At 45.5% G+C, this 13,307-nt stretch overlaps 1 protein-coding gene across 1 annotated transcript; it reads right to left on the reverse strand.

Annotated features, from left to right (window-relative positions):
* Positions 1-472: 472 nt before the first annotated feature.
* Positions 473-9,757, reverse strand: LOC139782503 (uncharacterized). Its single transcript, XM_071721533.1, has 4 exons — positions 9,326-9,757; positions 5,477-8,569; positions 4,330-4,667; positions 473-3,675 (listed from the first exon to the last, which is right to left on the reverse strand). Exons 1-4 carry the CDS (start codon positions 9,627-9,629, stop codon positions 3,115-3,117), a joined length of 4,296 nt encoding a protein of 1,431 aa, XP_071577634.1. The 5' UTR covers positions 9,630-9,757; the 3' UTR covers positions 473-3,114.
* Positions 9,758-13,307: the final 3,550 nt, after the last annotated feature.

Below are 13,307 nucleotides of genomic sequence, written 5' to 3' on the forward strand. Positions count from 1 at the left end.
GTCAATTTATATCCACCGATACATCGGCGGGTCCATTTGTGATTGCGAATTCGATGAAACTCGTCAAATCGGCCGATATCGCCGATGGAAATTAATATATTCTATGAATCAATCTCGCTTTTCCATAAGCCATACTCTATTGGAAGTCTATATAGGTATAAGGCATAACGCGATAGAGAAAATGTAATCCCCGCCGTGCGTTTGGAATATACCTTCGTAAAATCGGGGGCATTTACGCGCGATCGGTAGTAAGGGTCCGCGAGATAGAAGACGACGGGATAGAACTGCCGCGTCGTTCCTCTTCGCCGTATACACGGAGGGGCATGTAAGTAAGAAAAATCTCGGCCGGTTATGATTCAATCTCGTCGCTCGGCGATATCGGCCCCGGACGGATTAACACGTCTCTCCTCGTTCGCTCGCACTCGCGCGCGCGCGCGGAGCAGCAGCCACACGGGAGATGAAAAACACCTGCTTACAAAAGAATTTGCATTTTTATTACAGTGACGTACGTATATATTACAGTACACAGTGTGTAACGAGAACGCGCATACATCGTAGATCTCGCGCTGCGCTGATTTCGCAAATCTGCGCGCGAGATTTCGCTCTCCTTCTCCCTGGACTCTTCTCCTCTCTTCACGGCCGGGAAATGGAGGCCTTTCCCGCCGGCCGATACCGAAACGATCCGGTAACGTGATAACGAATTACCGTTGAACGCGTCCGTCGAGCAGCTACGTTTTTTTCTCGCAGCGCTGCATTTCGTATAACGACTTTTCATAACGAGCTCGCTGGATATCGCATGTCACCTCGATAATCATTTCGTCGTCTCGTCGAAACGCCGATACGGGATTCGTGTCGACACTAAAAATTGTCCCGCGCTAAACGCGATGTTTCGTTGCATTTGCGGCTTTAATACTCGACACGACGATTATACTAACCGGTTAACGCCGATATCGAGCGGGTCAATCTGTTAATCTAAATCGAATCCTGAAAAACCGTACCACATCTGGGCGCGTCATTCATTCCTAATGCAAAATGCATTACATCGGTCTATCGCGATAAAAGTTCTGATGGATCTGGCCTCGTTGGCCTCCTGAAAAATCGGGGGTGGATCGACGCGCCGACGCTAATTCGACTACTATTGTTGTTTCGCTATTTAAGAGATCATCAGAATTTTTATGATAATAATCTCGGTGATATCGACATCCTTAACCATTGAATACATAGTTTTCCCGATACGTATGTATCTATATACAATCATTTCACGTATATTTATAGATTCTAAACACGATCCATAGAACGTCACCTTTAATCGCCGATTCTCCAGCAACGGCTAGCGTTTAGATGCGAATAATTTGACCCAGAAGGAAAAGACGAAAACCTAAAACAGATTCGTGTATAATTTTATATCTGACCTATCGCACCTTTATTAACCTTCTGTAGACTTTAGCAGAATATTTTATCTATTTATTGACAAATCAATATTGTTTTCGCGTTGAAAGACTTCATCCTCTATAAATATAGGCAATAAAAGAAATTATTTATATCTTGTGTTCGCTGTGAAGAAAGTTCACTTAGCATCGGATGCTCTGGCATCTTATTCTACAGAATCCCGCTGGAACGCTAACCGAGTGTGGGATATATTTTCTTTTAAATTTTATACCCCCTCCCGTTTTTTTTGCATCTCTTACTCTTTCATCGCCGGAGGATCCGGAATCCGTCGTGCAATCGATCGCTCGCAGGGATGAGCAATTTTTCCCGTCCCGCCGCCCTGATGATCCGCGCGCGGCCCAATCGGAAATTGATGGTACCGTCGTACCGCGGGCGTTCACCGCAAAATGGCGCGCCATTTCGCGAGATCGGCGCGTGGATGACGTTCTAAACCACGCGGTTTGCCGAGCCATTAAGAAAACACAATAGCCACTTCACACCCGTCCGATCTCATCCGCGAGCGGCGGCCCCCGGGATGACACGTAATAACGCGGTGTTTAGTCGTAAATCGTTCGGCAAAGTGCGCGTCGTGTGTTACACGGAAGCAACGTCTATCTATCGTCTATTTCCCCCCGTTGTCGTTTACAGTCGTCCGGGAGCACGCGCGACCCTTCGAGATCTTCATACACTCCTCAAAATTTCATATTTCTTGAAGAAGACTGAGCGTTATATTTTACACAAAGATGCGAGGGAGCCTTCTCCTCCAAAGCACCGTTCGGCATCCGCGAATTCGACCGATTTCTCGCGGATAAAATGACACTCATTATGTTCAGAGAAGGCTTCTTGTATCTGCCCAACTTTATGTTCTATGTATATCGCGCGGCTTTAGTCTTTCAGACCGCGCGTATTAATTTTTATACTCCGCATTACTAAATTCGAAGATCCAATAAAGACCCAAAGCAAAATCCGACAGCGATCTGGTCGATTTTTTTTTAATTTTCTTGATTGCAGAGTTGGAGAGTACGATATCTCTCGTCTTGTTCAAAACTTATAAGATTTTTTTTAGAGTATACGAGAAACTGCACCGTGTGGCTCACATTGCTCGTACATTACCGAAATCAATTTCCTGTTCTGTACAACTCTTACGAGACATTTCATCCGTTCGATCGCGTTCGTTCGATACGATGCCACGTGAAGTGATTAAACCTACTTGGAACCGAATTCAGACTCGTAGAAAATCCCTTATAAAATGCTCCGTTACTTTAATAAAGATTCCCATTCGCCCGCGCATTCTTTCACATTCTTTTACACGCATACTCACTCGCTTAAACTCTTCGTTGCCATTAACGCAGAGGTCTGGCATGGCCAGTTTTTTTGGTAGTGATGCTTCTCGAGAACGACGTATCTTGGTCGAGCATTCATCGAGTCAATGATACGCACTCTCAGTGCGTATTACTTGAGCGCACAGCACTGCTAATTGCGATAATTTCTCAGTTCGTAAAACAGTTCGGCGGTCGTTGCCGAAAATACGACAGTCGGCATTGTCTGTTTGTGGCTCTGTGGCGCGTAAACTCGAAACTCCCGCGAGTCGGGGAGACCTTCGAACCGGTTAACAACACACTCGAATCGCTCGAGCCTTGCTCACACGTTCGAAACCTCCACGAGTCGGGAGTTCCGCGGCTTTTCTCATACATTCAGCGTGGTGTTGTTGATGAAATTTGAGTTCTGACCGTCCTGGCTGGTCTGCCTGGTAGCGGTGTGGCCGGCTTCACCGCTCTGTATGCTAAAGTGCCTATACGATATGTACTCCGGCGGTAACGGCTGCTGCTCCCTCTTGACCGCCTCCCGCTGCTTCTTCACTTTGAGGTAACCCAAGACGGACACCAGAAGGAGGAAGACGATGAAGCCCATGCAGCAGCCGACTATCAAGCCCAGCCGCCTCGTCAGGAAGCTGCTGACACTGCCAACGTCGCCCATCGCCGAGCCATCGCTGCTGATTATCGCGTCCGGCGCGTCGAGCGTCTTCACATCGGTGCAACGGCTGGTCGCGGAGTCCGTCATCTGCGAGCTCGGCGTAGACGCGAGTATCTCGACCTGCGTGAAATTGAGCTGCTCCATCGGGCCGTCCTCCATCCGCGACGTCATCCAATTACCGAGACCGAATACACAGATCAGGTAGCGAGTGTTCGGCGATAGTTTCGACAGTTTCACCGAGCGCGCGTTCGGCTCGAGTATTTTGGCACGTACCTGAAATTCAGAGCGATAAAAGTGACGCCACGTTTACGGGGTTTCCGAATAAATTTAGAAAAAAAAAATATATTAAAGTGTTCTCATAAAAAAATTCAACTTTTTATAAATATACCCGAGAAATAGCTCTTTATTTATTTGTACTATCTAAGAAAAGAGCATAAATGTTTCCTATAAAAATATATATATTATTATTAAAAAATATTCTTTTATTTATTCTTTTTTCAGTTACTGGAATAATACAAAATTCTCTCTCGCGGAATAATAAGCGCACAGCGATTGCACGTGCGAGCATACCACCATTATCTAGCGGGTAATTACTAAAAATGGGTAAATTTGATTTCTTTCGGGGAGTGGCGAAAATACTTAATCCGACCGAAACGCCGCGTCGCTTTTTTGCGCGTTCGCGCCGATCGATCAGCGAGGACGGTGTCGGATGTGACGACACGTTTTTGCGAAGGATGAGCTAGAGCCTCGTCGAGAGAGACAGAGATAGACAACGGAGATTCTCGGCTATATCGATTGAATCAAACGCCATTTACACTTTACATTTTATCCGCCCGTTCGATTTATACCCCATGTTGTACCCGTGTTCGCTTTTTAGGAACGACATGTAACGCTATACACAATTAGAGTGCCTGTTTTTTTCGGTACCTCGTCGACATTGTCCAGGGCGTGATAGGCCACCTGGTAGCCGCGCAGGCCGGAATGATTCCTGCTCTGCCACGACACCAGGACGGAAAACGGCTGGATGTCCTGGATCGCCAGTTTCAGGACCAGCGGTGCGGTGCAGAAGGCGTGCGGGTCCAGATCCAGGAAGACCAGTCCGCGCAGCTCCGGCGGCTGGTCGCATCTCAACAGGCCGCCGTCCACGTCGTTCATCCTGAGTCCGCCCCCGCGATTCCGGCTCATTCCGCCGCCGACCAACTTCTGGTGGTCGCGCAGCCATTCCCAGAGCTCCTGGGACTCGCAGTCGCAGTGCAGCGGATTTTCTACGCGGATTTTTAATGTCCGTGATTATCTTATGGAAGAGCTTAGTCTCGACATTTACAAGCGTATTATTATCATCGGCGTTTGTTCCGGTTAGTCTTCGAAAAGTTTTTATCGTACCACAATGTAATTGTCGTGAGAGTCTCGCGTAAGCCCGGAATGTTTGGATTTGCCGTAAGCGCTGCGACGTTTACGGCAACCTAAATTACCGTGACGTTATAGCCGCGCAGGCCGCGCTTCCCGCGTTGAATAGCACCGTGATGTTTTGTAACGTAGCTCGCGATTGTGTGCTCTACGTTCATATCGTTCACTCGACGTCGAGGAGCTCCGAGTGTAACTACCCGACGGGGTTATTTTCGACTGTTCCGCTCGCATGCGAAGATACGCCGGCGGTGAGTTTTGCATGCGACCAATCATCTCACCGGCTGAGATTGCTATTGTCGAACATAACGCGATACGATCCGTGTGAATGGCGTCACGTGTGCTTATACGTGCAAGCAATATCGTCGTAAGAGATTTTTTTTTCGTGCTAACTCGCAATAAACGGTAAAATAACAGTTTCAAAACGTAAAAATACTTTATACAGGAAATGACTTGCGGTTCTCAAAAATAAAAGGATGGAAATTGAAAAGAGAAACGGTCATTTTATTACAATTTAACGAATAATAACGAATTGTAATAAAAAGGTGTCGCACGATTTCTTTATATAATTACTCTTGTAATTTCGTGTAAATCGCAAGCAAATGAACTTTCGTAAATACGTAACGTAATAAAATCGAGACTTGTGAATAAAGTAATAAATTGTACCTACCCTCGGCCCGTAAACTCCGTATTTGCGTTTCGAGTGGTCGAAAGGCATTCAGCGGTAAGTTCGCTAAGTAGTTCCTACTTAGATCTAAAATCCTGAGCTTCTTCAGCGGCTTGAACGCGTCCGGCGAGATCGACGATATCCAGTTGCCGTAGAGGTGCAGCTCGGCTAAATTCTCCAAATGCTGGAACGTGCCCTTTCCCACTCCGCTTATCTGATTGTACGAGAGATCGAGTACCTGCAAAGCTTTAAGGTCAGGTGGAAAGTCCTCGAGCTCTTTCAAACGGTTGTGCGTGAGATTCAGCAGTCTGAGGTGTTCCAATCCCTTCAGTCTTTCCTGTGGCAGTAACTCCAATTCATTAACACTGAGATCCAACGTGAGTAAATTCGAAAGGCTACGAAACGCGCTGGGCGACACTCTCGATATCATATTGCTGCTCATGAAGAGATGCATCAGCGCGGGAAACGCCTCAAAGTCTTGGCTGGTAACTATCGTTAAGTTCGTCCCGGAGATGTGAATTTCCTGAAGAGCCGGATACCTCGCCTCCGAGCTGATCTCGTGTATTCTCACGAGGGGATTAGCCGTGACGTTTAGCCAGGCCAGACCGGGTATATTTTGTGCCGTGAGTGCAACGGCGGGTATTTGCCGGAACTTATTAGCCGCGAGCTCGATTTTCCGCAGCATATTCGAGCGAGCGAAGAAATTCGCCGGAAGAGCGGTTAAGTGATTATGGCTCAGATCCACGGATATCAGGCGGGAGAAATTGACGGAGGCGAAGCCGGTGAGAGACATGATGTAGTTGCCGCGTAGATCGAGCTCCCGTAAACTGGTCAATCCATTCAGTCGCGACATGTCCACGCGGTGAAGAACGTTGTTGGCCAACGAGAGGAATTCCACTGTGGTGGCGTTTGCGAACACATCGTATGGGATCTCCTGGAACCTGTTGCCGTCGAGCTTGACCTCCTTGAGAGCCTCCAGGCCCAGGAACAGCGTCGCCGGCAGTACCTTGAGTAAATTGTAGCTGAGCAATAGCTTCCCTAGATTCTTATTCTTCGAGAATATCTCGGCCGGCATTCTATAGATTTGTGACGAATCCATCGCCAGATGTTGAAGAGATGGCAGGCCGTCCAAGGAGTTCGCGTTAATCTGACTAAAGTTGTTGTACGATATTCTTAAGACTCTTAATCCCGGTATGTCTAGGCGGTCCAACGCCGTGGCAGTGAAATGATTGTGCTCGAGATTTAACTCGTAGAGATTGTTTAGTCCGCGAAAGGCACCGTTCTCGATCACGCTGACGGTGCAGTTTTTCAGGTTGAGCGTTCTGATCGGCAGCCCTTCCTGAAAGATCTTATCGTGCAGCACATTCAAATGATTGTTGGCCAGATCGAGGACACGCAGTCTTTTGAGAGCCGTCAAGGCGTAAGGATCTAAACGGCGTAAACCGTTGTCCTGCAAATAAAGTTCTTCTAGCTCGTGGAGCTCCGAGAAGGTCTTAACGGTCACGTGGCTCAGTCGGTTCATACTGAGCTCCAGGAACTTGAGCGCCTGCATCGGTTTAAAGGCGGTGTCCTCTATCCGCGAGATAGAATTATTCGTGAGATACAGACGTTCCACCAGCAACAGGTCACGGAACAATGGAGCTTGAAGACGAGTCAGCCTATTATGTCCAAGCCACATGATCCTGACCGAGGCCTGGCCTCTTAATGAATCATTATGTAGGACGCCGAGTCCATTGTTATCTAGTTGAATGGAGACCAAAGAGCTACCGCTGTTTTCGGTCTGGCCGACGTCGTTCGACACTTGAAACACATCACCGAGCACGGCCAGAAGGTTACCTTGCAGATTCACATGTTGCAGACTGTGCAGAGATCTCAGCGCGCCGGTCTCCATGTCCGTGATAGCGTTGTTTTGCAGATGTAGCTCGAGGAGCGACGGTAGCGGTGCGAATACGCCACGTTTCACTTCGGTGATCTGATTATCCTGCAGCCGGAGCTCGCGCAGCTGTTTCGCCTTGGCGAACGTGCCCACTTCGAGCTCGCGGATGTTATTACCGTCCAATGACAGGGTCGAGAGATTTTCGCAGTGCTCGAGAAAGTCGCGCGGCACCTTCTCGATGTAATTTCCGCTCAGATGTAACTGCGCTAATTGACCGAGCGTCGCCAGGCCGCGCGCGTCAATCCTCCGGATGGCGTTTTGCTGGAGATACACAACCGAGAGACTCGTGCTATCGGCGAACGTTTCCGCCGGTATTTCGAGAATGTTATTCTCCGCCAGGAAGAGCTCCTTCAACTCGGGCAGCCTCGAGAACACGCCCCGAATATAGTGTATGTGATTGTGGCTGAGATCGATCGACCTGAGCTTTTGATTGGCACGGAAGGTGGCCACGTCAAGAAACACGATCTTGTTGTGGCTGAGGTCTATCGATTCGAGATCGATCAACGATATAAAGGCATCCTTGTCGACCGACTCGACCGCGTTGTAATAAAGCGAGAGGGTCTTTAGGGACGGACAGCAGCGAAAGCAATTGAGCGGAATGTCCTTGAAATTGTTGCTACTGAGATCGAGGAAGTTTAAAGCATCCAGTCTGGAATAGCCGTCCTCCGGGAGCTGCGATATCTCGTTCCAAGCGAGCCTCAAGGACGTGAGATGTTCTAATCTTCTTAAGGACGTCATGGGGAATACTCTGATCTTGTTTTCCGCCAGATCCAGGTCCTTTAAAGTGCCCTCGAGCCCGGCAAAGGCGTACTCCGAAATTTTCATGATTTGATTACCCTTTAGGTTCAGTTTAATTAACGCGAGCCCGAAGAAACTGAAGCTAGGCAGCTCGTAAACGAGGTTGGCCTCCAGGTCCAGCGCTTTGAGTAGGCTCAGCGAGGCCATAGCCTTTTGAGGTACGTGAGGTAGTCGACCGGATACGAGTGCCAAGGATTCCAGGCTTTTACTGAGCCGCGTAAAAGCATCCTCGCTTATTTCGCGTATCGCGGAATGCGATATTTGTAGATGCCTAATTTGCGAGCCCGCTGGGAAAGCGGCGGACCGAAGTTCCTCTACTTTCCGATCCAATTCGTACACGCTCAATGATTGAACGAGCGCTCCTGGAACAATCGCGAGATATTTCAGTCAAAGCCCTACTGACATGCTTTGTGAGTTACAATCGCGAAATTCAAAGTTAAATTCTTCTTTTTATTTTTCTTATTTTTTATAGGGTAAAGTATTACGCATAAAATATTTTATTGAATATTTATATACACAAATAAAAAGAACGAATTACGCTTTTCAATAAATAAACATTGAGAATTTTTACCATTGAAAACGAAATATCTGCGAAATATAGGATGTAATAAAAATAACACAGAATCTAAATTAATAGTATCAGAAGTTTTTTTTGAAATTTTATAAAAATATGTAAAATTAAAGAAGAGTATGAATTAATAAATTGTGCTATATTTTTATACATATGTATGATATGTATATAGTCAAATTAATTTATGTGAAATATCTTTTATTCAATTAGCAAAACTAAATGTTCTTATAAGAGAAATATTCCAGAAATACAGTTAAGATATTTCCGAGTTTAATGTCAAGCTACTTGACATTTGAAAACTGAAAGCTAAAAGAATAAAGAAAGTAAGATCTAAAAAATATATAGCTTATTAACTATTTGCACAGATACTGAAACGGTCTCTCGAGCTTTTCCTTTTTTTTTTATCTTGCACCAGCTGTTCCCGCCAGTATGACGTTACCACCGTTTTACGAACGTACACCGGCTGTTTCTACTTATGTATGCGAGCGGAGTACGTGTTCTCCCCGCTGATCTCCGCTTTTTGCGTGTTGTATCATGGACGGTTTACCTTCCTCGCCAGCGGCATGTATCACGCCGGACAAAGCGTTCCTGAGGGACTCCTCGGTTGCACCTGCGCACTCCAGGAACAGACCGCCGTTCTCGAAGTTGTAACACGGGCAGCCGGGTATTGTGTCCGGTGGCGGACACTTGGCGCCCCTCGCTTCCTGCGTCGCCATGCAGGCCGCCAGGATCACCGAGTAGATGATGCGGAAGCCGTCCCGATGGCGATACCACCGATTGTCACGTTCTCTGCACGACGGGGTCGACGGTTGTCGCCACTTTCGCCTGGTCCGTGGCCGCGTCGTCCACATATTATTATTATCGCACCGCTTCGTTCCCGGCTCGTCCCGATTCGTTCATCGTTTCTCGCGCCGACACTCGGATTTCGCACCGCCGCGGGTTCTGCGAACAATGAGAAACATCGCCTGGAATGAAATTGAACGTGAATACGAAGACGGGGGCTCGCTATTCTTCGCGAATACGCGGTTGAATACGTCGTTCAAATATAAAGACCTCTCAACTTTTCAAGATATTAAATGTTCAGAAGTGGCTAGAAATACTTGACGGGTTAAACAGTATCAGTATTTTATTTGCTTCTTCGTCGACATAAATGAGACTTCAGATTTAGACTATATCGGATTTAATATCGAAATTTAATATCGAGATATTCTGCACAGTTGTCAATAGCGAGCTGAAATTGGAAAATTTCTAACAATAAGAATGTATAAAGAGATTTCGTAAAGCGAAAGAAGTTTTACATATTTTACATATTTTATCGCGTGAAGTACGTTTTACCCCCTCCCCCCCCCCATATCTTCCATATCTCTTTCATATCTCAATTTTCATTGTTCTCTTTGATGATTTACAATGAAATAATGTTCCATATATCTTCTAGATAAAGATAAGTGCAAAAGTTTTTCTTTAATTGTGAAATTTGTGTCGCGTTCAATCAATGAATAGTTATTTGTGTAACAAGTGCGGGAAGTTGAAAATTGGACACGGGTGCGGAGTGGACGCACGAGCCGAAGGCGAGTGCGATCACCCGCACGCGTGTCCAATTTTCAACCCGCACGTGTTACACACACTATTTTATATCACACGTGCGTGGAAAGTGGCTACGCGCGTGTTCTTTGTGCGACAAATAGCATAGCCAATTCCACACACCACTCGAAACAGTGCGGTAATGAGATATTATGTCACACGTGCATGGAAAGTGACACATTCCGCACGCGACGCGTGCGGGATTTACCACTTTCCACGCACTTGCAACATAAAATAGGGTGTGCAACACGTGCGTGAAGTTGAAAATTCCCGTGTGCGGTGACCGCACTCGCCTTCGGCTCGTGCGTCAACTCCGCACCCGTGAATTTTCATCTTCCAGCACTTGTTGCACAATGTACTATTACCGCACTGTTTCGATCGAAACAGTGCGGTAATATCTCAGTACCGCACTGTTTCGAGTGGTGTGTGGAATTGGCTATTTGTCGCACAAAAAACACGCGCGTAATGGGCCACTTTCCACGCACGTGTGATATAAAAGAATTTAGTAAATTTTTAAGGCTGCGATGTATTTTACACCCCACGCGGGTAATGCAGGATTAATCGTTTCCTGTACTAGAAGGATGTAATATTTAAATTGTGTTTCAGAAGAAACCGCTATTTTTAAATCGTTAAGTACATGTTCAAATTTATCTTTTCCCCCTTTTTCCGGTTACGATAACAAGAGAGATTACGAATCCCAACTCCGTGTGTTTTCTTCTCAGAAATTGTCGTTGCTTGTCTCGCCTATGGCTCAAATCGTCTACAGAAAAATATGGTTATCCCCTGTTTTCGACGAACCACGAAACATGTACGCACATATACTTCCTGAACAAACCTCAATTTTCAACAAAACAAAGTTGGATCTCGGGGGACCGAAAATCCGACGGGTAACGTCCTTAAAAAATATATATATAAAAGAGAGAGAGAGAGAGAGAGAGAGTGAGAGAGAGAGAGAGAGAGAGAGAGAGAGAGAGAGAGAGAGAGAGAGAGAGAGAGAGAGAGAGAGAGAGAGAGAGAGAGAGAGAGAGAGAGAGAGAGAGAGAGAGAGAGAGAGAGAGAGAGAGAGAGAGAGAGAGAGAGAGAGAGAGAGAGAGAGAGAGAGAGAGAGAGAGAGAGAGAGAGAGAGAGAGAGAGAGAGAGAGAGAGAGAGAGAGAAAAAAGAAGTCAACAGCGTCGTTGGTCATTGGGCTCCTGTCTCGTTCAAAAGATACCGATCCCGAAGATCAGCCGACCGACGGTCGTAATTTAATGCCCGCAGTAAATCACCGTGGCTCGGGGATGCTGTCACATACCCGCGTGACCCGTTACGATCGGAAAAATATGACCGGATTGGGCGGTTGCCAGATGGTGTCTTAAGACGGCGCCCGGGTCGCGGCGCGGGGCGGTTTGGGGTCACGTGTGGGGACATGATCGAGAATACGAAGTGGTAAATGGGCGTCGATTTCCGTCGTGCTACATCGTGTACGGCACGTCATTCTTCGGATAACTTTGTTAGGGCCGTGCTTACAGCCGGGGGTAACGTTAGGTCATTGGCTGCAGCAGCGCCGGAGTAGAAAAATCAATATGCCCTCGCGACTCTTACGCCAGGGGATTTTATTTTTTAATTCGCTCGCGCTTATCGCAGTTTCTCTGCTTAGGCCCCTCCCCCCTTCCTTCTCCACCCCCGTCCCCCGTGGAAATTCCGTATTCCAGAGTGACCGTTTCAGACATTCTCTCGTTCGCATCCCCATTAATTAATTCGCTTTTCAGATATCTGATTCATTATTTCTGCTAAAATTAAAGCAGTTAATTAAATTTCATCCTAATTAGGTGACAAGCTAATTATGTAGTTTAAATTACACGGTTGAATTATATTAATCTGCATCTACTTCTCGATTGTTACAAATAAAAATTAAAAAAGAACAGCAGGTACGAGAAAATAATAAAATTGTAAAATATTGTTTGATTGTTTTTAAGAATATACTGCCGTGATGTTAGGTAAATACACGCAGGACGAGCTGTGATTTATACCACAAGTTTGCAATCTGATTCTTGTGAAGTGATGCAGGATTCTGCAAACGTTATATAAATATGATTGATAAAAAAACCTTTACAAAAGTAACAATAATATACTTAAGAATAATATAATCATAATCGATAATTCGTTGAACATTTTTTCATCTTTTAATGATACATTTTTCTTCGAATCAATACGTAATTCTATAATTATTTTAATTCAGACTACATCGCGCGTCATATAATACACTTAACTGAGAATTAATTTAGGGATTTTATTTTAGATTTTTAAAGTTGTGATACCTATTATAATAATCTATAAATATATAATAATAGTATTCAGGTTGATAAAGGTAACCAAGTACGTCTCATTGCGCGGAAATAGACTGGAATTCAGTTATACGTTATACGAGTCTCTAATTTACGAAAACTAGCAACAGATAAGAAAAGCACGAAACGAGATGAAATGCTTGTTGCCTCGGAAGTAAGTGAGCTTGTGTATCATTATAAATTCTAAGAGATACGCATATCTTTGTAATATATTGGATCGAATTGTAAGGTCGAACTTCGTCGTTTGTAAGCATGAAAGTTGTTGCGCGCTATAACTTCCGGAAGCTTCGCCCGTTGCTCTTGTTTCCGAACCGAGAAATCTTCCGTGTACTCGACGTTTTACTCCCGAAGGACTTGGCGCAATATTTGCATAGCGTTACGTAATGTCGCGGCATTCGGCAGGTTTGTGAATCTAGAAACGAGTGCAATCACTTCCCTTCCGCGTTAAAAATATTTTCGTCAATATAATATAGAGACGTTTTGTTAGCTTCTCTTATTACAATTCAACTTTATCAATTGCAAGCAAAAGTTTCTATATATGCATATTTAATTTTTATATTCTAAAAATATTTATATTGGGTAAGATAGCACAATTTTCATACAAGACCAGTTTATGAGATTCA

Source organism: Temnothorax nylanderi, unplaced genomic scaffold, assembly GCF_030848795.1.
Source record: "Temnothorax nylanderi isolate EJ_2023f unplaced genomic scaffold, tnyl_v1.0 TNYL_tig0419_pilon, whole genome shotgun sequence".
Lineage (NCBI taxonomy): Eukaryota > Metazoa > Arthropoda > Insecta > Hymenoptera > Formicidae > Temnothorax > Temnothorax nylanderi.

Bases quoted from the DNA above. Each gene is read 5' to 3' on its own strand.
- LOC139782503 (XM_071721533.1), bottom strand. From the start codon at position 9,629: ATGTGGACGACGCGGCCACGGACCAGGCGAAAGTGGCGACAACCGTCG. The intron at 8,570-9,325 runs GTAAACCGTCCA...CGATTGTTCCAG, and splicing joins ACATGCCGCTGGCGAGGAAG to GAGCGCTCGTTCAATCATTG. The intron at 3,676-4,329 runs GTACCGAAAAAA...TCTGAATTTCAG, and splicing joins CCCTGGACAATGTCGACGAG to GTACGTGCCAAAATACTCGA.